At 35.6% G+C, this 26,845-nt stretch overlaps 2 protein-coding genes across 3 annotated transcripts in view; both read left to right on the top strand.

Moving 5' to 3' along the window:
- LOC114246752 (uncharacterized) overlaps positions 1 to 26,845 on the top strand; it is a 148,679-nt gene that overhangs the window by 18,505 nt on the left and 103,329 nt on the right. The gene's annotated exons all lie outside the window — the stretch shown is intronic.
- Positions 821 to 26,078, top strand: Cap-G (Chromosome associated protein G). Of its 2 annotated transcripts, none has more exons than XM_089733745.1 (28): positions 821 to 1,142; positions 2,410 to 2,580; positions 2,967 to 3,092; positions 3,652 to 3,800; positions 3,957 to 4,116; positions 4,678 to 4,859; positions 4,986 to 5,180; positions 6,366 to 6,526; positions 7,642 to 7,832; positions 10,825 to 10,923; positions 11,276 to 11,344; positions 11,879 to 12,007; positions 12,091 to 12,204; positions 13,406 to 13,586; positions 14,443 to 14,525; positions 14,980 to 15,097; positions 15,403 to 15,488; positions 16,563 to 16,682; positions 17,373 to 17,540; positions 18,120 to 18,210; positions 19,216 to 19,278; positions 20,089 to 20,196; positions 21,068 to 21,211; positions 21,574 to 21,735; positions 22,351 to 22,527; positions 22,968 to 23,086; positions 24,971 to 25,068; positions 25,977 to 26,078. In XM_089733745.1, the coding sequence occupies exons 1-28, from the start codon at positions 987 to 989 to the stop codon at positions 26,035 to 26,037; spliced, it is 3,681 nt and encodes a 1,226-aa protein (XP_089589871.1). In that variant the 5' UTR covers positions 821 to 986; the 3' UTR covers positions 26,038 to 26,078. The 2 variants fall into 2 exon arrangements, with proteins under 2 accessions (XP_089589871.1, XP_089589870.1); XM_089733744.1 differs by having other exon boundaries at positions 22,965 to 23,086.

Here is a 26,845-nt window from a genome sequence, read left to right as displayed (position 1 = left end):
CCGTTGCATCACTAGAAACGAATGCACCGAACGTCTTATCCTTTAGGCCGCGACGTCTTCAAAAGTTACATGTTACATGGCAATAATAAGCAAGCTGCTGATTTTTCGTACACCTTACTACCAATTCTTGTAATGTTCTATGTAATGTTCATTGAGGTCCATGTAAATTTCATTGAAATTATTTCAGGATTTTACCAAGGCATTATTTGTTTCATTTCTCCTCATTTCGTCATGTCTTTTTTTAATTGCTTAGCTGAGTAGACGATCTCCTGGCCCACCTGGTATTAAGTGATTACCGAAGCCCATAGACATCAACCACGTCAATGTCGCTGCCCAGCTTGAGACAAATTCTAATTCTCACCTTTTTACAGTTTAACGGCTACCCCGCCCTTCAAACCGAAACGTGTTATTGCTCGCTTGATACGACTATACCGGACGTCTTTTCCTTTAGGCCACGACGACGTCAATTTCATTTCATGTAATAAATTTCAAATAAAATAACTTAATTACACTTGCTCCGTTTTAATTGAAACGGTAACCATCACAGATTAAAATATATTTTTGCAAAACCCGAGTCGCGCTAATTACAATTTGAAGATAATCTTATGCAAGCACCGAAAAACATCTTTCAGATCGTCAGTGTACCGAGCAATGACGCCCCTATCTGGAGGTATGTTACAGTTGGTGTTTCCTAAATACTTTTTATAAAACAGATATGGATTTGATTTCTGAAACCAACAAAGATGCGGCCGTATGATAAAATCCTTTCGCCTCTTCTAACAAAAAGCTACGGTACTCCTTTGACTTTGACACTCAATTTGATTACTCAAATTTAAATCACAAAACAACAACGGTCGCCCTTAAATCTGGCAAAATATCAAATATTTTGTCGTTGGTATCTAGTTTTTTTTATTTAAAGTACATCATTTTATAATAAAATATAAATGCAGTGTTAGGATTTCGTGTATTGAGTATCATAAATAAAAATGGCTCCGACGGATGCTGAGATACCGACCACTGTACTGTCTTCTAGACCAAACCCGCGAAACAATCTAATAATGTTCAAAATATTTCAAAACGTCCAATTTAATGTTGTACAACACAAGAAATATGTTAAAGAAATGAGTAAACTATATAGGAAGGTAAACTGGCTGCTAGTCTTTAATTAGTGAATAATGTTTTTGTTTTATTCGTCTTGTATTCTCACTGTTCATAAACACCAGCACAAAATATTTATTTTCTCACTTTCAACTATAACTGTATTAATTATTATTATTATTTATTTATATTTATTTAAAATCTTATTAATTTTATAATATTTTTTAAAAAAGATATTAAAAATACAATTTTTAAAAAACACTATAAAAATAGATTGCCGCTGAAGGCGGTGTCTACGACACAAGCCCCCGGTGGGTAGGACGTCAGAGTGAGAAACCGCCTCACAATGCGTGCAGTATCGAGGATAACTGCTTTCTATATTAGGCCCTTAACCCAGCTAGATAACGAAAGTTTCTTAAGATGTTGATAGAAACTTTTCGCTATCAAGCCATGTACCGACACAACTATTGGAACAATGATAGTTGAATCAACATGCCACATGGCGGTAGTCTCGTGGGCCAGGTCTAAATATTTTATTAATTTGTCCTTTTCTGCCTTCACGAGGTTCTCGTCATGAGGAATGGTAACATCAACCAACACTGCTCGACGCGCAGATCGATCTATTATCACAATATCAGAGGCTTATTGGCAACAATATACATATCTGTGATAATAGATCGGTCCCAGTAGAGCATAACATGACCGTTATCAAGAACTGTTATTATTATTATTATTAATACAAGGTATTTAGGCTTGTTCAGTTGTTATAATTTTTCTGTATGTACCTGTTTTGAATTGCAATCCAAATTGCTATATTAAATATTTAAACTTATAATTTATATGGTTGTAATTTGTTTTGTGCATCAATAAATGAAATTATAAAATTTGTAAAATAAAAATGGTCATATGAGTGGAGTGGAATTCGTGAAAGTATCAACTGAGATCAATATTGCTCTCAAAATTCTTTTGTCAATGTAATTGCGGCTTGCTAATGGATGAAATATATAAATTCTGACAAAGGCTGACTTTTTAAAGTATCACAGTAAGAAGCAAATATTTTATTGGGTGGAGAATTTTGAATGAAAAAACAACATAAAAGAATAGACATTTCATTTTACTGGTGAGATGAAAATTATGTTATTAGATGTCTATCAGCTCTGAAAACAATTTGACACAAAGTGGCTGGTCAGCTCGTTCAAATTAAGTACTATGATGTGCTCCATTTATTTCACTGCAATCTATTCATACTGATTATTTCTAACATTCTTAAAATATACATTACAAGTTGTAAGTTTATTAAAACATTTACAGTTAGATGAAGAATCATTCCGTGAAAGTTTCAAAAATGCCCTTATGTATCTGTTTACTTTTGGAGATACAAGTGCTAATGTTGATCGTGTAATACAGTTTGTGGCTACATATTGTACTTCTCTAAATGATGAAGAAGAATTCTTGCTGTTTATCTTTGAAGTAATATTTGATGTAAGTATGATATTTACTTTATTTGATCAATATAAAGATAGAGTCTAGAACTTTGTTTTAGTACTTTTTAAAATATTTTAATCACATAATGACAGAATGAAATAGTGTGTATCATTCAGCTGTTGTTTTTAAAAATAGTTCAAGAAGTATCTACTATTTACTTATTTTTGGTTCAGTTCATGGGGTGGGGGTTGGTAGTTCTTGAAGGCAATACAATTTACCATATTCACATTGCCATAGCTGGTCTCATCTAGAAGTTTCTCATCTGAAATCAGGAAGCTAATGATTGTGTACAACAATTTAAAAAAAAAACACTTAAAAGAAAATTAACTACAATCTAAATCAGCTCAAGTTCCCTTCATAATCTTTTATTCCTGTGATTTCAGTGTCAATGTGTTTCTGGACAATCTGTCAGGTATAGAGCCAGTCAGTTGCTGGCAGCCGTATTAGCTGCTCTTGGTGAAGATGCTTCTCTTGATGATGATTTGTGTGATAAGCTTCTTGCGTCACAGGTGAGTCTTCTCTTGTGCCTGCATTGTATCTCCATTATGAAAAGCTACCTGATAACTAGAATCCTATTTATTCATTGATTTTGATTTCCACGTGATCCAATTGAAAGTGAAACTGAAAAGCTAAAAAGAAAAAACTAAAGCTGAAAAGAAAAGAAAATTTATATTATTTATTTAAATTTATTATTGCTTAAATGGATGGACAAAGTAAAGGTCCATATAGAATATTATGAAACTTCCAGAGCCCATAGAGATCAACCACTTAGCAAAATGCAATTAAAATTTTCAATCATATTGTGTAATGGCTGTCAAAGCTTTGCTCTTGAGTTGAAGATGCTTCATGGTAAATGTGGGTAGAATGGTGGTGCCTACCTGTGTGGGCACACAATTTGTCCATCAGTGAATATGAATCCGTACAAGGAATGCCAGTTTGAAACTTTTTTTTAACTCTATGTAATATATATTTTTACAACTTTATCTTGCGTTTAGATAAACACATTTATCTATAAATACCAGTAGCTAATGGGTTAAAGTAAAGTCTGAAATTTCTCATTTTGGTCAGATGCAAAGGCTTCAAGACACTCGTGGGGCAGTACGTTGCCGCGCTGCTTTAGCTCTTCAACGTCTACAAAACCCAATGGAGCCCGACGATGAAGTCACCAGAGCCTACCGTTTTCACATGAGCTGTGACCCTAGCTCTTCAGTAAGAAGGTTGGTTGATAAATATAAAATTAAAAGTAATATAATTAGTACTGGTAGTTAATATACTTAATGACAAATAAAACTATTGAACTATGCATGCATGCATACACACACAACATAATAATATTATTTATATAATTTATTCTTTAAATCTTTATTTTGCAGAGCTGTAGTCATGTCAATAGCCAAATGCACTCGAAACGTACCATTTGTGTTAGAACGTCTGTGTGACGTCGACGAGGCCGTACGACGTGCTGCATTCTTGTATATAGCAGCACTAAATGTAACACAGCTTCGCGTTAGACAAAGGGTTTTGACACTAAAGGTAAATAATATGAATACCCATATTCTTAACAATGTCATTGATATACAAGTAAATTTAAGAAGGGATACAGGATGTTACATTATAATAGATATTGGTATTTTTCTCACAATTTTTTCCCACATGCCATCCATTTTTTTTACTATTTATTACTGTCGTGAAAGAAAAACACATTCCAGTATGAAGATAAAGATGTCCTGTATATTATTATACTTTACAAGGTCATAGTGCATTTTTGAATTGCTTAGATGGATGAACGAGCTCACTCTCCGCTTATTGTTAAATGGTTGTTGGAGTACATAGACAGGAATGTAAACGCCGCCACCCACCTTGAGATATGTTTTTATAGTTCAACGGCCGCCCAACCCTTCAAACCGAAACAAATTACTTTTATACTGCAGTACTGATATACGGCAGAAATAGGCAAGGTGGTGATACCTTCTCGTGTGGGCCCCCAAGATGCTGAACTAAATTACCACCACTAAATTTCCCTGCATATCCTTGCTTAACTAAATGAAAAGAATGAATTAAATATTAAACAACTACTTTACTACTGTTTATAAGGTCGGCCTAACAGAGCGTTCCGTTCGAGTTCGGCGTGTTGTTGAAGAAATATTGATTCCGAGCTGGCTAAGCTCATTTCAAGGGAACATCATACATCTACTAAAAGCTATACGGTTAGACAATGCCCACGACGCCAAAGACTCCCAATACGTAGCCGGTAAACTTCTGGAGTCTTTGTTTAAGTAAGCACCTTCAGTATTTATCCTATAATTAATCAAATAGCTAAATAAACGCTTTACGCCTTTCATAATAATAATAAATAAAAACAAAATATTTTCAAAAACTTACCGAAATTCTTTAACTCACAGGCGACTTCCCATCTCGGAACTTCTAGAATGGTTACCAACAGAGAAGAATTTACGATTAATACCAGCGGACAAGCTGAACAAGGAAACCGCTTGGTACTGGCGACACCTGACCGAGCACTTGCAGAAAATCGACGACGACGAGACCCTGGAGACCATACTGCCGGACCTCGTTGTGCTCACTGGCTACATAAGAGCGTAATTAAAAATATTTATTATTGAAACTAAATACATGAGCTTTCGAATTAAACTAGAAAATAAGCTACAAATTCACTTGTAGTGTATATATGAGTCTGCATTTAATCTAAAGTCTAAAGCAGTATATTTCAACGGAAGAGCCCTTTGGACAAAGACACTGGTGCTTTGATTTCGAAACTGAAGATGGGCGCCGGATATTACATTGTCCTGTGCGATAAAGGATTGTTTACTCATACACTGTTCACACTCATAAACTGCTGCGGACACGCGACTCGAGACGCTTCGAAATCTCAATTACACTTCAGTACAAAAAGTTGTATAGTGACACTATTCCCTGTCTACCATACCAATACAAGATGGATTAGGGGATGAATTAAATTAGCATATCTGGTCTGGTTTTTACTACAGACCGATCCCCTCCTTGCGTCTATAATCCTCAATGCTGACAGACGTGGCCTCATAAGGCTTTCTTGTGAAAATACACGCGGTGGGGTCCCGCGTTATTCCATGCAGTGCTTTTCGAAAAGACTTAGTTCTTCGAGGCCGCTGAAGCCTTATTTGGGTCTGACTAATTAACCGCCGCCAGAAATTCGTCGTTGACCGTTTTACGGTGGAAAGGTCGAACTCCAACTCAACGCTTCTCTTTTGTCATCCGAGCTTGAGGCCGGCATTAGCAGAGTTACATACCGATCAGGTAACAATAAAGAAGCACGTTAGTAGTTGCAGGATTGATGCTGTCAGTCTTTTTTTTATGGGATTTTATGATCTAGTAACTAAGACCTTTAATTCATGTCTTATTTTAATTTATATTCTTATTTTTATGAAAAATGATAATATGGAGTGAAATGAAATGAAATAAAGATGATTAATTTGAGACATTAATCAACTGGGATGAAATTGAATGAAATGAGATGAAAAATAATCTCAGTAAAATGGTGGTCATTTACTGAGATTTTTTCAGTGAACTTTTTGGAGGAACCCGTGAAGTTACGTCCAGCGGCCTTGTTTCATTTTTCCACATTTGTGCACTTTCACAGATATTAAACAGTTAATAAACCACCGTTATTACACATTTAAACCTGAAGAAACACTGAATAGACAAAATAAAACAAATCACACAACTTCACTCCTCGCGTTCCCCGATGCTGTCAGTTTTCTAAAAGTACAGATAATGAAATGTTTCAGTATCGTAGAATCACCGTGCCCGTCTGAAAGCGAAGACCCCGTGGGGTTCAGCACGCGGCAGTATGTGCTGCACGAGCTGGGCAGCATGCTGCGGGCCTACGACGCGACCGACCCCGCGGGCCGGGTCGCCCTTCAAGCACTCATCACTGACGTTCTCACCGGTGAGACTCGATTGTAAATCTATATATTAACTAGAGGTCCCGCAGTAGTCGAAATTCGACTATAATTAATTGGAATTGTAAGTTTGTACACTATTATGATTGTATTTTATACTTCTATAATCACAAATTTCGCCAAGACTACACTATAAAAAAATATTAATAAAGACAAACAATATTTAATCTCAATTTGACAACAGACGTCCAGAACAAAAGTTTGACAATAAATAGTATGCATGCGTGTGTGCGTCAAATACATGGTATGTAGTGTGTGTAAAGTTTTTTTTATTGATTTAATTTAATTTTTATTAATACATATTTATTAAACTGCTCTTTAATGAGCATGACGAACACCAAGAAAATTCACATTAATAAATCGAGGGGTGAAAGGCTTAGTGAACCTTTTTTTTATTGCTTAGATAGGTGGACGAGCTCACAGCCCACCGGGTGTTAAGTGGTTACTGGAGCTCATAGACATCTACAAAGTAAATGCGCCACCCCTTGACATATAAGATCTAAGGCTAAGGTCTCAAGTATAGTTACAACGGCTGCCCCACCCTTCAAACCGAAACGCATTACTGCTTCACGGCTGAAATAGGTGGGGTGGTGGTAACCACCCGTGCCGCCTCACAAGAGGTCCTACCACTAGTACAATAGAATACAATAAGTACCTTCGGCGCGTGAGATGTTCGTTGTCCTTATACTATGGATGTGCTGTTGTGAAGTATTCAAGCGTCTTGTATGAGAGAGCTGGAGCTGATATTATACAATATACTTCGATCTCATATCACACAACTTATTAATAGCAACTAAGTATTAATAATCTTTCGCCACATGTTATACATAATATGAAGCTAGAACTGGCTACATATGGTTATATAAAGCTTTTTTAAAAGCAAGGTATAAAATATGGATATGTTTTTTCTTGTTCGCTATTTAAAATGTTATTTGAACCTTATTTCTCTATGAGGAATACTCATGTTGTGATTAATGCCTACTAACTTGACGACTACTTAACAACAAATGGGCCGGTAGTTTGACTGCCCATCTAGAACAATATTAAAAGCTGCGACCTTCGCATCGTGCCATGCTTAGCTTCTACAGCATATTTATTCCAGGTGACTACGGTCCACTGTGTTCGGACGTGATCCGCGCACTAGTGGCAGCTTTAGAACTGGTCGTGCCCGAAGTGTCTCCTCGCATGGAGGTCATCAGCGGCGTCATATCCGCCTTACGGGATCCTCCAGAAACGGAAGCGCCCCCTATTATACCTCCACCGGCCGTTGACACTAACGAAATGAAATTACAGGTACTTTAAAAATGTTAAAAAATGACACCTCATAAATATTACAAATAGAATAGGTAGTATAATCCTTCATGTAAATTTTGGATCTAGTATAATCTGTCATATAATCTATAACAATAACTACATATATGATCTAGTAACTTTTTGGCGGGAACGCGAGGAGTGAAGTTGTGTGATTTGTTTTATTTTGTCTATTTAGTGTTTCTCCGGGTTTAAATGTGTAATAATGGTGGTTTATTAACTGTTTAATATCTGTGAAAGTGCACAAATGTGGGAAAATGAAACAAAGCCGCTAGACGTAAATTCTCGGGATCCTCCAAAAAGTCCACTGAAAAATCTTAGTAAATGACCGCCATTTTTCGTCTCATATCATCTCATTTAATTTCATCCCAGTTGATTAATGTCTCAAATTAATCATTTTCATTTCATTTCACTCCATAATATCATTTTTCATAAAATTAAGAATATAGATTAAAATAAGACATGACTTAAGGGTCTCAGTTACCAGGTCATAAAATCTCTTAAAAAAATATGATCTAGTATAATCTGTAATTGAATATGCAATTTCGAAAAGGGCACATGTTGCATATTTTGTCAAATACGTTTTTTCATATACATCTAGTTTTGAGGCTTACCTGCACCCATTTTATAATAATTCCAGTAATTTTCAATTGCTAATTAACACTAAAATATATCTCAAAAGTAAATATTTTAAATTTTACACTGCTTTAGAAAATAATCAGTTTTTTTCATTTCCTGAAAATTCTCTGAAAATTTTTTCAGAGATGTGCCCATTTCGAAATTGCATATTCAATTATTCATTAACCCTTAGAGCGCGAACCGTCGATAGATCGACTCTCTATTAATGCGTATAAAGTGCAGAACGTCGAAATACCGAATATTGGCGCAGTTCGATTATAGGTATTAGGTATCGACCTGTACGGACGTGTCTTAGCGCGCGCATGCATAACGTTTTTAATAAGTTAATAACATTTATAAATAACCATGTAAAATTATTTTGCTGTGAATTTAGTATTGATTTGTTAAGTTAAAATTTTTGCAACGTTTTTTTTTCATAAATCCTTTAGCAATTTCTGCTAAATGTGTGAAAATGAGCTCAGCACTAAAAGGATTATTTTTAGTTGTATTGCGTTAGATACGAACACGCGACTCACTTCACATATGAATTTTAGGAATTAAATAGCATTTAAATAGAATATGTCCTATTTTAGAAACGTACCGCGTCATTGCTGGCAGAGTTGGACAGGGTAGCGGTACCAACCGGGAACTCGCAATAATGTCCATATATTCTGCCGCAAAGCAGTAATGCATACCAGTTTGAACAGTGGCACTGCCGTTATACACATAGAATAAAGTTGTTACTATTATCTATTTCATAGAATTTCAAAACAAATACTTTACGGATAAGAAACTTCGGCAATTTACCTTCCAAAACTATAATAGGTATATTATTATATCAGTAGACTTTCTTTAATATATTATTATATCAGTAGACTTTCTTATTTCTATGCTGCCGAACATAGGGGATGCCAAGGACAGGGCCAAACCTTTAAAGCACAAACGTCATCATATTAAAGAGGGGTTTCATTCCTTGATTTAATGGGAAAAGAAAAAAATATTTCTGAGATCGTACAGAAATCTTGTGCAATTATCCCAAATAATCCTTTGTACTAGTTGGTGTGGTCGATATTTCTCGATGGAACATTTAATACAGTAAGGCTCATTATCATTGGTCGTTAATTCAGTCGTTATACAGCGTGCGGGGTATACCCGAATACGGGCTATCGACTAATTAAAGTAGGCAATCTATACAATCTTGATCTATATACAGCATGCGGGTATTTCCCGCACACGGCGTAACAAATTCATCGGTTGGTGTACGGGTATTCCCCGCACACGGCCTAACAACCAATGAAATTCATCGGTTGGTGTAAAGCGGTTGGTGTAAGTCGACTCAGTTTACGAATATGATTCTGATTTTGTACGGGAGTATAATGAAAAGTAGTAGAAACGTATCGAGATTACCCAATGTTTATGGAATGTAACAAGTGATTTATATAAAAACCGAAATGGATAGCAGCTACGTGTGCTCAGTACAAGTCTTACAAAACAAATGCGTGGTGAACAATATCCAACAATCGGCAAGCTGGTCCTATCTATCGACTAATGAAAACAGCTATCGCGTGCTGGTTCTGTGGCATATGCTTAAAAGGAAATCCCCCGTACCCCGAATGTGAGTTCTAACGACCAATGAAAAAGAGCCTGTGCTCATTATTAGCATTCTAAATATGATTGCAAGCCCGCTGGACTGCATATACGTGAATCGCTGCAGTGCTATGTCTAATGCGATAGTACGTACAGCTGATGATGTGACTCAACTTGACGTGATAACGTCTTATAATTCGATGGAGCCGGCTGCACGCACGAAAAAACATGACTCATTGAGGCGTTCCATTTAAGGCTTGAAGTGCAAGCGAGAGCGCGCAGCGAGCGACAAAGAGGCACAATCGGCCTCCGCGTTCGGCAGCGTTCGACATCTGTCTCTCCCCTACTTGAGTGAGCGATGCATCCGCGTGGACAGCTGCTATACAATAATACATATACATGTTTTCGTCAAGTATGAAGTTCAGTGAAAAGTGAATGTGGTGTCAATTGTCTATACAAAATATCTATCAAACAAATAAAATTAAAATTTTCTTTTGAAAAATGAAACCATTCCATCAGTATTTTCTTATGACGTTGTCACGTTCAACTATCGTCGGTAAACCGACTTTACAGACAACCGATATTTTTTTTAATAATTAGTTTTATATAAATTCTAACATAGTTTTTTTTAAAAGTTGTACCAACATCTATGAGTCTTATATCTTACAATAAAGAAATAAGTTATAGTAAAATCAGGTGGTCTAAATATACCTTAAATTGTTTAAATATGAGATTCAGATTGTTTTTTTATCAAAATAACATTTTACAGCGAGCAAGACTTCGTGTTTCACTGAACGTGGCAATGGAAGCGCAGGAAGAAGCCGTAAAAGATCAGAACTACAGCCTCGCGGCCCAGTGTAAGGCTAAGGTAACTAACCAATTTTCTACAACTTTACATGTGGTAGGACCTCTGGAAAGTCCGCACGGGTAGGTACCACCACCCTGCCTAGTTCTGCCGTGAAGCAGTAATGCGTTTCGGTTTGAAAGGCGGGGCAGCCGTTGTAACTATACTGAGAACTTAGAACTTATATCTCAAGGTGAGTGGCGCATTTACTTTGTAGATTTCTATGTGCTCCAGTAACCACCCATCTAAGCAATAAAAAAAAATCTTTCATTACCTTATTCATAAACAGTAAATATTTACCCAGACTCGCTTCAGAACCGATCTCTACTTTTATTTAATATGTTTTAATTTAGTTTCACTTTTACCCTGGCTTTAGGTAGAAGACATACAAAAGAAACTGGAAGAATTGAACATACAACCAACGCCGCCTCCCCCAGCAGCACCGGTAAGTTAACTTAAAAATATCTCACACAAATATGTCGATCGGCTCGTTAGAGTAAGATTTGTTATAGAACTAGGTGTCCTTCCGCATCATCGCCTATATTATTTCGCAGGGTTCAAACTATTTCCATATCGAATTTTGTCGAAATCGGCTCAGTGATTTGAACGTGAAAACGTAACAGATAGACAGAGCTATTTTTGTATATTATATTATTATATGTGTATATTATATTATGTAGTAGTATATTATGTAATGTTTATTTGCTATGTAACGTCTAACATCTAACAGTATAAAAGTAAATCAATTTTTTTTTATCAATAACATTTTTTTGACATCCGATTTTAATGAAACACTCAATGTACCACCGCCGTCATTATATAATTGGGAATATTCACTCATGTCTCAGCATGGCAGCATCGTTGAAGCTATGAAGTCAACCATTGAAGTTTAGAAAGACCAGCCAGCCAGCGTATTTACAGCAATAAAATTAAAAACAAATTTTAGGACGATTTAAATAATAATACAATATTTGTTTAGACGATAAGAGAGAAACTGTCGGATGCCGCGACTCTGAACAAATGCCTCACGATACTGAACAGCGCCCTCGACACGCCACAACTGCAAACCGTCACACCGATGCTGAGGATGATCTTCAATGAGTTGGAGGTCAGATAACTTTTTGAACGTCACTAATAAAAACTTATTACTTCTAATTAAAAAAAATGTCTAATGTATTAAATTTTCTATAGGTCGAGATCTTTCAAAATCCCGAAATAATCGAAACGGCTTTGGAGACTGTAGCTCTATTCGGTATATTAGACAAGGAATTCGCCAAAGAAAACAAATCATTCTTCTTTGCAAACGTAAGTTATACACACAAATTTGAATAATTATATTCAAATTTAACAATTTAGCAACAAATTAGCGTCTTGATTATAACTTGTTGTCTGGCTATACTTGCTGGTAAAATATCACAAGACTACGGCCGAGGAGCCACGAGTTTCAAGTAAAATATAAAATATAAAATTTTAACGATTATTCGTTAAAATCATAAATTTATAAAATTTATCTTTTATAAAAAGATACTTAAAATCAATCAAAGATGTAAGTAATGATTTTAGAAACCTTTTATTTTATTATAAATTTGTAATATCTACGCTTTTGAACATTAAAATTGCTAAATACATACTCTGCACACATAATAAGTAATACTGTTGAGCAACAACTTCAGTGATTTATTAAATTAATATTTTTCATTTGACGTGGGCTCGTTTAATTTATTTGCCGCGGGTCTGAAATATTATAGCCACGCTACTGCTTATAATGATTTATTTCTCATAGCTCACTATCAGAATTATATAACTAATTTATTGTCAATGCAAAACTATGAATTAAATTTGGGTTATAATTAAAAATTAATAATTTTTATTGAAAAGGAAGTTATTTTTGTTATCAATTGTTCATAAACCTAAGCCTAAATTGTAAACATTTTGAAAATAATTAATCCGAAATTAAGCCGCAAAAGTATTTAATACAATAAAAAGTAAAAAAAAAAACTGTCTTCATTCCGTAAGGACAAACTAAAAATAGATTCTACAGGACGTATATGTCGTCGTGGCCTAAAGAAGACGTCGCGTCCGGTGCATTCGTGTCGAGCGATGCACCGGTGTTCAAATCCCAGGCGGGTACCAATTTTTCTAATGAAATACGTACTTAACAAATGCTCGCGATTGACTTCCACGGTGAAGGAATAACATCGTGTAATAAAAATCAAACCCGCAAAATTATAATTTGCGTAATTACTGGTGGTGGGACCTCTTGTGAGTCCGCACGGTTAGGTACCACCACCCTGCCTATTTCTGCCGTGAAGCAGTATGCGTTTCGGTTTGAAGGGTGGGGCAGCCATTGTAACTATACTGAGACCTTAGAGCTCATATCTCAAGGTGGGTAGTGGCATTTACGTTGTAGATAACCACTTAACACCAGGTGGGCTGTGAGCTCGTCCACCCATCTATGCAATAAATAAATAAATCGACGCCAATAATACATTGTTTTGTTTCACAGTTGATAGACACTTCAAACGAAGCCGTCGTATCGACGGTGCTGAAGTGCATAGTGGATTTGTTATGCGTGCACGGCGCTAAGGTGTTCGAGGACGAAGCGACGGAGCTGACCTGTGACGTCACCGACTCTGCGAACGCCTCACGAAAACGGAGCACGTATATAGATGCTATTGATGACGAAGGTTAGTCGCTATATCATTTCCATTTCTTTATTTTCTTGATGACAGCTCCTGTGGATACTTGAGCGAGCATCTTTTTTACATTATGTATACATAATTATTAATTAATAAAAATATGACGCTTACGCAAGTACAAGGTCATAGCAGAGTCGGAAAAACTGATAGGGATGGAGCTATCGATAAACGTAATACGATAACAGACCCGATATTTTTTTACAAAGTGTAAGAAACTAAACGATTGCCGGATAACTGTCATCGAGAAAATAAAGAAATGGAAATAGTATATAAGCCAAAATCCAACCGCACCATGTGTAATTATAATAGCACAAGCTCAAACCACTGTGTTATAATGGGAATTATCAGAGCTCTATAGGTCAGTTATAAAAATACTGCAATTGATCAATAAAAAAGTGCAATCAATAGACATCCCGCCCTGCGTACTCGTATTGAGATGCGGCTATGCCAGTATTCGAATCTTGCAAACAGGTAACGATTTTTCTATTAAAACACGTAAGTCATGTTCACGGTTGACTTGTCTTCTTCTTACTCAACCCGTATCCACCTAATGCTTGGTTTAGGTCTCTTTGAATGCACCTTATGCTCTTCGGTCTCTTGCATTTTTCATCCAACCCCTGCCAACTACTTTGACCAGGTCATCGGTCCACCTCATTGGCTGTCTGCCTACGCTACGACGTCCAGTACGAGGTCTCCACTCCAGTACTTTTGTACCCCACCGATTGTCAGTGCGACGACATATGTGGCTGGCCCACTTCCACTTTTTCTGAGCAATCACTTTGGCTATGTCTCTATCCGCTTAAGCCTGTAAACAATATATTAAATTGGTTCAATTCGGTTGCAGGGAATATATCAGAGTCAGCAATATCAATGTCACCGAATCACAGCACCGTCATAGAACTGCTCCTGAAGATTATGGACAGCGCAGTGAGTTCATCTCTAGTACTCTCTTGAACTATTTGTAATGTAGATGATTGGCAAGATTCCCAATTATGAACTTGTTTGTTTTTAATTATGTTAAATGATACATAAAATCAGAAATAAAGACCCATTAATTTACCTTATTTTAAAATTTGTATCTGTAATTTTCTATAATAATTGGCTAATTGGTTCACGTTGTTTTTAACGATATGTAAATACTCGGGATAGACTATAATTTATCCAAAGAACGCAAATAAATAAGCATTAATAAAGACTTAAAACAATAATAATTGCAATTGCATTATTTTTAATTCTATAAAATAACTTCATTTTTGTGTGAAGCTCCATTTTGTAAATTAGTACACTGAAATTAAAACCAGACACTCTTGATCACTACCAGCTTAAAAAAAAACATGCAAGCTACACGTGCAAGCTTACATTACTATATTTTTTCAAACAGTGCGCCGCATACAGACTGATTATAGTGGAAGGGATGTGCCGCCTTCTACACTTAGGTCATTTAGAGTCACCGGCGATTCTTAGCAGACTACTGTTGCTATGGTTCAACCCTGCTACGGGTAAGTCTATGATTGAATTACAATTTTTTCTGATTGCTCGTATACGTATGTAAACTCAATTCCAAAATTTAAAAAAGTTTGATTATAGAATACATTTCTTGAAAATTGTAGTATCTCGCTATGCTCTTTGCGGAACTCGAACTTTGAACTAATCAGCCCAAAGTAATGAACATTTTCCAAATATGATATGACCTAAAGGTCTCTGTTACCAGGTCATAAAATTAAAAAAAAATGAACTAATCAGGTATAGTATTAGTGTAAGAAAAAATAAAAATAAAAGCTATATTATTTTTATTGTTCCATAGTCGATGAAGATATGCTTCGTCAAACAATCGGGGTGTTCTTCCAAACGTTTCCAATGTGCGTTGATGGCGCTCAAGAACAAATACAGGTATAACTTACTTCATATTAAAATAAGTAGTATTTTTGACGTGACAAAGTCTTATAATTCGATGGAGCCGGCTGCACGCACGAAAAATCATGACTCAAGCGGCGTTACCTCGCTCTGAGGCGTATTTTCTTATGACGTCACGTTCAACTATCGTCAGTAAACCGACTTTACAGACAACCGATTTTTTTCTGTTTATTTAAATTAAAATTAGAGGTGGGTTTGTTGTGATTCGACTTGTTACAACAGTACTGCATATTTATGGTCTTCAGGATCCAATACCCGTTACTGCGATGCCATTGAGAATAAAATCATGTATCAGTATAGTATTCAGTATAGTATAACTTACCTTGGCCAATAAGACTGACACTAAATTAATAATAATAATAATAATATTTATTCAAGCCTCTTAAAATGCAAACACGTACAAAAATTTTTAACACTAATATAATAATATACATGGCTTTTTTATGAGGTATACAATAACAAAATTCCCTGACTTTTATGCTAGGAAAACCTGTGTTACAAAAGTCAGTGGTTCAGTGCTAGGTCACCAGGTAAAGAAAGTTAACCAGGAAGAACGATCTGTAAGAATATAGTACGTACGTGTGTGTGTGTGTGTGTGTGTGTGTGTGTGAGAGAGAGAGAGAGTGTGTGTGTTAGAGTGTTTGTGTGTGTGTGTCATACAATAAATTATAATAAAATATTAAGTTAAAATTAGCTACAATAAATGAACAGTATGACTTGTTCTGTTTCAAAATAGTCTAAGTTTAAGAGCCAAGACTTCTTCAGATTATTTTTAACGTCATACCTATTTAAGCCATCTATCTTTCATCATCAAATTACCTTATTGGTCTGGTAGTTACTCTATCTGGATACTGTACCATATGGCTCAGCTTCGATTCTAGAACAACATGAATGCGTGATACAAACCATAAAGGTATATATATCTATTATATAAAATAACTTGAATATTTGTGTGAAGCTAAGACGCAAATAAACGTAACCACTATTATTAATATAAATACCCTTATAGTTTAGTGACGCTTGTTGACTTTTTTTATTTTTATTTAACAGAAAGCAACTTTGCCCACCATACGCGCCCTGGCGAACGCACCAGCCAGTTCTCCTCTATCAGAAATCGACCAAGAAGCCGTCGTCAGATTCATTGTGTCGCTAACCAAAACTAATTACGAAGTGAGTGTGATCAATTGAAATGGAAATAATTTGTATAATACAATTAACAACAAATAACAATTGGTATAATACAAATTATAATATATAAATTGTTTGGAAATGAGACATTAAACTTTAGATTGAAATAAGCGGGCCACATCGGAGATGATACCAAACCGTTTGAGATTGTGAATTTGGCAGGAAAACGGGTGGATTTGAAATTTCAAATTTGGAAGATAAATTATTATTATTCTTTTGTTTTAAACAATTTTTATAATTTTTCTCTCAAATCTTGGAGTTAATTTATAAAAAAAAAACGAATGCATTGCATAGCAACAACAAATATAAATCGTAAGGTATACTATGCCATTTATTTGAGGACGGTACTGGGAGATACGGTTGGCATAAAGAGAGAGAGGAGAGTATTCTTTATTATACACTAAAAAAAGAAATAAACAATGCAATACATTAAATACAAAAAAGTACAATTGGCAGTTTTATCTCTAAAAGCGATTACCTCCAGACAACCATTAGGTGGACAAGAATTATTTGGAAATGAATTACGCGCGGTGTACTAATCCAGTGAAATATATTTGTATGTAATATATACATACAAATACACAACGTAATATAATAATAATTATAAAAACATAATGTAACATAAACAAAATGTTATGTATGTAATTAATCTAAGCTTTTCCATTTGAACAGTTGGAAGACAGCCAGGCGGGCATGGCGACGGTGCTGTGCCAGTACCTGGTGCGGCGGAGCGGGGCGCCGGAGTCGGGGCTGGCGTGCCGCGTGCTCGCACTACTGGCGCCACCGCGGGACGTGCGCCGCGCCAGCGAGCTCGCCGCCACGCTCAGAGACCTCTGCGTGGTAACGGACAACTTGTTCTTTCTTTGTATCGTTATACTGGTGGTAGATAGGACCTTTGAGTCGGCACGGGTAGGTACCACCACCCTGCCTATTTCTGCCGTGAAGCCGTAATGCGTTTCGGTTTGAAGGGTGGGCCAGCCGTTGTAACTATACGACCTTAGAACTTATATCTCAAGGTGGGTGGCGCATTTACGTTGTAGATGTCTATGGGCTCCAGTAACCACTTAACACTAACTAGGTGGGCTGTGAGCTCGTCCACCCATCTAAGCAATAAAAAAAACAGGCAACATTTTCGAATGTATTGAAAAATGGTACGTGTATATTAATGGTCTGGTGAAATAACTTAGAATGGGCACAGGACTTTTAATTAATATTTTTATTGATGAGACATTAATCTCAGCCTCAAATCTGTTGTATAAATAAAAGCTGTACCGACCCCTTCTAACCGGAACACATTACCGTTTTCCAAATTTACGATACGTTTTACCTCCAAATGGATCACAAATCTTCCTCACTTTTCTACTTATATAAGGCAATAAATTTTTAAAAATTAAATAATATGTTATTTTACCTACACAGAATTTACCCGATAAACAATCGTGTCGAAACTTAACACGTTACTTGGGCGCTTTGGAAGCTACCGAACGAGCCAGTCTCCACAAAATTTCGAGTGAGTTCTAATGCAGTTGCTTTTTGTAAGAATATAATATAGTATTTGTAGCCTTTTTTAAGAGATTTTGTGATCTGGTAACTGAGACCTTTAAGTCATGTCTTATTTTAATTTATATTATTCATATTTTTATGAAAAATGATATTACGGAGTGAAATGAAATTAAGATGATTAATTTGAGACACTAATCAATTGGGATGAAATTAAATGAAATGAATTAAGATGATATGGTGGTAATTTACTAAGATTTTTTCAGTGGACTTTTTGGAGGATCCCGAGTAGCTACGTCCAGCGGCTTTGTTTCATTTTCCCACATTTGTGCACTTTCACAGATATTAAACAGTTAATAAACCACCATTATTACACATTTAAACCCGAAGAAACACTAAATAGACAAAATAAAACAAATCACACAACTTCACTCCTCGCGTTCCCGCCAAAAATCATCAGTATTTGTAGCGGTAGCTGTTATTGAACAGAAGATATTTGACAGATACCTAAATTGCGAAGTCCCGAACAAATAACACACGGACCGTTAGTTTACACAATAACTTCACTCGCTCGATAGAATATCTTCCGTTTGTCGATTACCTATATTCAATGTTCACCCACTTTTGTTCTTGTATACCAAAAATTGTCAATACTTTTGATGTTAATACCAAATTGTACCGACAAGCTTGTCCGGCAGTAAACTTGTTTGATACAAAACAAAAATCTTAAATATTTTTGAAATTAGTAACTACCTATATCTAATGTAGGCTCATTAAATATGTCTCAACTAATACAGAACACAAAGCGCTTATTATTTATTACCTATTTAAATAATAACCTTAATTGCATTCGAAGAGCAAACGAGGTATTGAGAGAGAGAGAGAGAGAGTATTGATGAAATATTCTATGATATTTCGGGGGGTGCGCTAATTTAAACCGTAAGCATCTGAAAATAGAGAGTACAATAATCTCATAATTGTAACACTGTTGCTTACCCAGTATATAATATTGCAGGCATAGCGGAAGGAACGTTACAGGATGACACGATGGTGATGGGTCGCGCCACCACGTCGTTACGTAAGAATTTACTTTTTTTTAAATTAGTCTCTATTGCATAACAGTTTACGGTTCATATTATTATAAAGCTAAAAAAACAAGGATTTTCTCAATTCGGCCGTATTTATATTTGTGTTATCCCACAGCTTTTGAGTGAATCGTTTTGGATTATTCTTTTTCTATGTGAAAGCTGCCGCTTCTCATGTGGTCCTATTTAAATTTTATCTAGATCTGATCAGTAGTTTTTGAGTTATCTTTGATAGATCATATTAAATTGATTTTTACATTGACTACACTGATGATATTCTTTTTTATTATGTTCAATTCAGTTTTTTTTTTCTTCGTAATATTCGTCTAATATTGTCTGAAAATAGTGGTTCAATTTGGTAGATAAGATTATTTATTATTAGCACATATACAAGTATCCGTCCATATCGGTACTACGATTTATTATTTAGTTAGCCACATTAAATTATTATTACATTTCTATACTATGTTTAAAATGCGAAAACATAAAAAACAAAAAGTTCTTAATAGATGAAGAAATTAAAAAAACTATTGTCGAACACGATCGTAAGGATCAGCAAAAATATTAATAGTTAAGTATGTACTGACGGTTACGCCTGAACATAAACATAGCAACATTGCGTTTCAATGTCGATCATTATTATTATTATTTTTATTGTCCTTGTAGGCGGACGAGCATACGGCCCACCTGATGGTGAGTGGTTACCATCGCCCATGGACTTTAGCAATGCCAGGGGCAGAGCCAAGCCGCTGCCTACCGAATAATTGTAAATAAATAATTACCTTAAATAAAATAACTTTCAGCACAACCGATAGCGCGCAGTACGCACGTGGTCGTCAACGAAACCGTCGAGGAAAAAGACGAAATCGATGAGACGTCTCCAACTGAAATCTTCTGTAAGATACCAGAAGGTGCGTACTGTTATATCCGGACTTCAGTGCCGTAGATATGCAGACCCTACCGTATTCCTGCTGCATCAGCTTTGCCATATCCTTATCCATACCATACCTCATTACCATTTCCGCTCCACTCAATCAGTTCGTCTCCATCCTTCGCCGCGTTCACGCCTATCACTGTATCCATACAATTCTAAATCTTTTATATTTCTCTAGCTGACCCGTCAGATTTCGTAGTGCCTCAATCGATAAATAAAAGACATAAACTTTTGTATAAAATAAACATAAAACAAACAAAAGGAATCGATCCGACGGGGGACACATCAAAGGAAAAACAAAATTGTTATTATTATTTAATTCCGAGCATTGTAATATTTATCTACCTTTTAAACCCTCTCTGGACTTCCACAAATAATTCAAGACCAAAATTAGCCAAATCGGTTCAGCCGTTCTCGAGTTTTAACGAGACTAACGAACAGCAATTCATTTTTATATATAGAGATTACTATTGAATAAGTTTTAATTAAATCCAGTGTAAATTAAAATTTAGTTTTTTTTAAAAAGGGATTTATACAATCCCGTATAACAGCACGATGCTTTGTATTTTTTTTTACATTTATTAGATTCCTATCGTATTTACTAATAAATAGTTCTAACTAATAAATAGTAATAACTAATAAATATTCACGATAGTTATTTTCTATTGTTCACTTTGCATTAAAAAGCATACTCGATGTTTGACGATTTACGAATAACCACTTTCATTTATGAATGGATATTATCGTGTATTATGTAGTCCCGCCTTAACTCGACTAACTTATTGTTTTTATTTAAATATGTTGGTCGATGTGTAGAATACCATACTCTATACCTAAATGTTTTACAGAAAAATCACAAACTGAAGAGAGTAATACAAAGTCCAGTAGACAGTCTACCGAATCAGAATCTGTTCCAATACGAGATACCAAAGATATATTGTCGGATTCTAGCAGCGGAGTATCTCCGGTGAAGAAAGCTAAAATATCAAAAGGTGTTTATTTATAATTAATATTCTTATTTAATTCATTAAATATCTAGTATAATAATAGTACTTCTGAAAATTATATGCTGATTAATTATTTTGAACTCCTATTATGAAGCATATGGCCCATTTTATAGTAAATACAAAATGTCTAATATTTTTTTAGTATTGCCTACTTTTATAGTTGCCTATCAGCCAGTAAATACCTCAAAAGCCTTATAAAACAGTAAAATTATCTTTAACAGAGTTTTCAGACCTACATTAAAAAAATGTTTACAATTATTATACCTTTATTGTATGTGTATGTATTTGCCTTTTGTGACATTTTCGTAAAGTATAAATCAAATTAAATGCAAATAAACGTTTTACAGTACCAAAAAAGAAGATGCCGGCGAAGAAATCGTCTACCATTGAAACGGCCAACAAAGCGAAAGTCACAGAAACCATCAAAAAGTCCAAACAGAAAAGTGAAGAAACTGAAAAGGGTGTCAAACGAAGTCGATCGCAACGATCCCTGGTGGACGTCGATAGAGGTGAGGTACCGTTACCGAAATAAGAATATAAAATATGAATTTTATAGACTTATTTGTTTGTGTTTTATCCATTCACGCATCTAATTAAGTTGCATTATTTTGCGGTCTCGCTAGTAAAACAGTTAGCGCGCCTGACCAAGTATTGAATTCCCGTATTGAGCATTAGTTTCCATGGTGTAATATAGTCGACGTCGCCCTGAGCACGTTATTGCGCATCCTCCCGATCCATTAACGGTGCTTTTAGGCACCACAAACACCTGTCACTGCTCTCGCCGAACCCATCGCTTGCGACGAAGGGCTCGACGAGTAAATTAACCCATAAACACAGCCCACTGAGTTTCTCGCCGGATCTTCTCGGGCGGTCGCGTTTCCGATCCGGTGGTAGATTCTGCGAAGCACTGTTCTTGCTAGGGCCAGTGTTAGCAACACTCCCGGTTTGAGCCCTGTGAGGTCACCTACACGTTAGGGCGAAGCTGAAATAGCCTCACAAGGAGAAAAAAGAAAAAAAAATGGTATTGGGAATCCTAGCTTGAGGCCAGATTGTAAATTGCCGTCAACTTTTTCATTATTAGTGTTTAGTAGTGTAAACAATCACATTAACCGAAAAATGTTCAGTTTCATCCAAAGGTCAAAAAGACAAAGAGTCTAAAACAAAGATGGCCTCTCCGCCGCCGAGCGTGCCCGCAGAGCTGGACGTGTCGAACGTGACCGTGCGGCGCTCCGCCCGCACCACGCACTCCTCCAGCCGCGAATCGACCGTATCGAATGGGACTCAACGAAAAAATAAAAAAGGTACAATTCAATAAATAAATTGACTGTGCCCCTGCATTATCGATGACCATGAGCGACAGTCACTCACCATCAGGTGGACCGTATGATCCTCTGCAAACAAGGCAACAACAAAAATTGAGAGGTGTCAAGGTACACACGGATGGAATGAAGTTCCTTTCGATTAATTAGTGAAGGAATTGTAATAAAAAATTTTAAGTTATAATAATATTATGTTTTTTATTATTAACAAATATAATGTAATATAAACTTAATCTATATTACTATCAAAAATTTTAAGCATTTATTATTGTCTGTATAAACTCTCTTACATAACTCTAATGAACTAACTAATGAACAATTTTTTTTTTTAATTAATATGTCTAACTAACTAATGAACAGTAAATTTTTCAATTAATATGTCACTTCATAATTTAAAAAAAACTTTAAATATTTTCCAGGAGAAGTCAGAACAGGAACACGCTCGTCGGGGCGCAGTAGTACGGCAAGCAGCTCGCGCGATTCTCTCCAAGACTCGTTCGACGATACCACACTCCACACTATTGTTTACGACAAGGAAATGGTAAGACTTTTTAATACGCTTTTATTAGCTTCAGACGGTACGTATGTAACGGAATCTTTGAACATGATTTTGACCACTTTCAAAACGTCGGATTAACTCGAAATTTGATATACTTATTAAGGACCTAAGACAATTCAATATTTAAAAAAAAATGGAAAAAAAATTAAATTCAACTAAAAAATGGAAAATAAATAATAGTTTAAAAAACTAACAAAATACGCTTTAATAGAAAATATATAGAAATTTTATAGAAAATAGAAGAAAAATATTTTTTTCTTACACTATTTTTAAAACAAATTTATTAAAATTTATTATCAATTTTTTAGTTGAATATGAAATTTTTTAAATTTTTTTTAATGCAACACTTAATAAAGTTGGCGACAATTTACCAGATGGTGGGCACCAGAGGGCGCTGTCTGTGAACGCTAACATGATCGCTCGCGCGGTGCATAGCTTGCTTTAACGAAACTATGAATATTAAATTTCGAGTTCAATTCGAATTGAAATTAGTCAAATATAATTCAGTCAAATACAAAAAAAGAGACGTATTACAACCTACATTACCTATAAATTCGTATGGAGCTACGTTATAATTCAATCTAAGAATTCGATATACAGGGTGTTACAAAACTACCCGTAAAGCCAAAAGGAGGTTAAATGGGACCTTATAACGAGTCCATTCACAATATTTAAGAACCGTAGTAACGCTGTATAACATACCCTAAAAAAATTACTGATGTGTAATCCCTATTTCAGTAAAATTAAAGAGTAAACTACGCAGAATAGACCTACATTTCTACCTAATTCGCGGAAAGACAAAAATATTAAGAGATTTTAAATTAATAACATTTTTTTTTCCAACTTGACATTTTTTGAAGCCAGTACTCAAGTATAATGACATCTTTGGAGCAAACATTTACGAATGAAAAATGGAGAAACTATTAAATTAGACAATTATTAGGTAAAATAGGTACCTTTATATAGGCCTTTCTGTTAAATAGTCTAGATCCCTGACATACCAACTTACTAGGGAAGGGTTGACAAAATTTTTAGGTTTGATAATTAATTATGTTTTTTACGGGATATTTTGTAACACTTTGTATATTCCTCGCGGCTAGGCATGCGCAAAAGTCTGGCGTGACAATGAATGGGCTCGGTGAATATAAAGTGAACGAATTTCGAAGTGAGGTCAAAGAGAATAGTTTCCACCGAGCGGGTGGTATTGCTCGGTAGACTGACGGTCCGAGTTCGGAAATTGTATATATCGTCGCTGTCAAACCAAAATCTGCGATGTGCAAAAACTCTATTTTGAATTAACGAGTAAAAACATTTTCGTATAAAATTTTATAAGAAGGTGAATTTTTAAGAACTATATCAAGTGAAAGCTATAGATAAATATTAAAGCTATAGACACATAATAGTTTTTTTTATACGGTAGATAGGGCTCTGAATTATATGAAAAGGTCAAAAAGTAAATATCTCAAAAAGTGCACATAGCAGATTTTGGCTTGACAACGACGATATGCAAGCTTATTTTTAGGAGTTAGCGAGGTTCAGGCATCCATCAAATATCTTGACTTCTATGATAGCTACCCGCTACACGAGCGCACGGCTCACCTAGGGCTAAGTGGTTACCGGAATCATAGACATTAATAACATAAATGCCGCTCCAACCTTAAGAGATGATTTCTAACTCTTAGTTTTTTAAAGTTATGCGGTCAGTTGAAGTCAAGTTTGTGATCACCTCTATAATTCATAATATGGCACCATATACAGTGACATCGTACATATTTTTGTGATTAGGAAATAAAATCGTACCGAAACTAAAGCTATTAAGATATTAATTTCTTATTCGTAAAATAATTTGAATCATTAATTGAACAGGAACAAGAAATATTGGACGATTCTAGTGAGCTGATGGAGAGTAAACGAGCGTCAAAAGGAAACGTCACAATACCTGAAACACCGGAGGCGAGCGATGAGTAAATATTTGTATTCACTTTCGTTATTAATTTTTTTTTTAAATGGATTTCATGACCTGGTAACTAATACCTTTAAGTCATGTCTTATTTTAATTTATATTCTAATTTTTAGAAAAATGATAATATGGAGTGAAATGAAATGAAATGAAATGAGATGAGATGATATGGGATGAAATATAATTCAGTAAAATGGTGGTCATTTACTAAGATTTTTTCAGTGGATTTTTTGGAGGATCCCGAGAAGTTACGGCCAACGGCTTTGTTTCATTTTCCCACATTTGTGCGCTTTCACAGATATTAAACAGTTAATAAACCACCGTTATTACACCTTTGAACCTGAAGAAACACTAAATAGGTAAAATAAAACAAATCACACAAATTCACTCCTCGCGTTCCCGCCAAAAAACCCCGTTATTAAATAAAGCCAGATATTAACGGAGCAATTTAGGTCTGATCTGCTATTAGGAGCTAATTTCTTTATTCTCTACCTAATCGTTGGTAGCCTAAACAGCTATTCCAACTACGCGCAGACCGGTAGGTGAGCTCACGGGGTTCAACCTGAGAGAATTTGCTAACATTGGCCCTAGTAAGAGCAGTGCTTCGCTGAATCTGCCACCGGTCAGAATCGCGACCAAGTCAGAGATCCGACGAGAAACTTAGTAGGCTGTATCTATGGGCCAGTTCACACGTCAAACTCTTCGAGTCGTCACGTGAACGCCCGCACCCACCTTGAAACATGAGATCGAAGTCTCAATTGTATAACGGTTGCCTCACCAATATTACAGAAAAACTATAATAATAGCTTCCGGAGGACAACGATCGACTTCCACGAGCTGATCTGATACTGACTACATGAAGGGAGGCATTATTGTAAAATATTTAATGACACAAGAAAAATATTTTTACAGATCTGAACCCGAACCAGAGACAATAAAACCGAAAGGGAAAAGAAACACAAAAAAGAAATAATTATAGCAAGTAGTATATTTAATAAAACTATTTTATAAACATCTATTTGTTTCATTGTAGTATCTGGTTTTTTTTTGTTGATTTCGTTGTTTTTGTAACGGTTTGTGTTCACTTTATTCTCTAATTGATACTAGCTGCGCATCTGTCTCTGGTGGTTTTCAACTGTTCAATTACCTGTGTTACCTTGTCATATACTTTAGATTTTTGGCTGTTGCCGTGATTTCCTTTGCATCTAGAAATTACGTTAAATAAAAAAAGTAAAGTAGTTACGGCTTGTGGGTTGTAATGCTAAAAGATAATACAAACGTTATTACAAAACAATTGAGATTTCAATATATAATTCAAGTAAGCGACGATCACTTCATGGTGTACTCGTCTTGATTATTTTTCACCTGGTCGTGAAACTCAACCGTAATTACTGATATCTATCTCGTTGTAAGTGTTTAATTTTCTCTTTGGTTTCATTATTAACATTTTGAAAAGAAAAATATTTCGTTTTTTTACATAACATAACCTAAAGCTCGGTAAAATCTGAACAATAAAACAAGTGAATATTTTGGATGACAAGTAGAGGACTAAACTGGTGGTAGGACCTCTTGTGAGTCCGCACGGGTAGGTACCACCACCCTGCCTATTTCTGCCGTGAAGCAGTAATGCGTTTCGGTTTGAAGGGTGGGGCAGCCGTTGTAACTATACTGGGACCTTAGAACTTATATCTCAAGGTGTGTGGCGCATTTACGTTATAGATGTCTATGGGCTCCAGTAACCACTTAACACCAGGTGGACTGTGAGCTCGTCCACACATCTA

This window comes from Bombyx mandarina, chromosome 16 (assembly GCF_030267445.1).
Source record: "Bombyx mandarina strain Sakado chromosome 16, ASM3026744v2".
Classification (NCBI taxonomy): Eukaryota; Metazoa; Arthropoda; class Insecta; order Lepidoptera; family Bombycidae; genus Bombyx; species Bombyx mandarina.
This window is presented reverse-complemented; position numbering and strand designations above follow the sequence as displayed.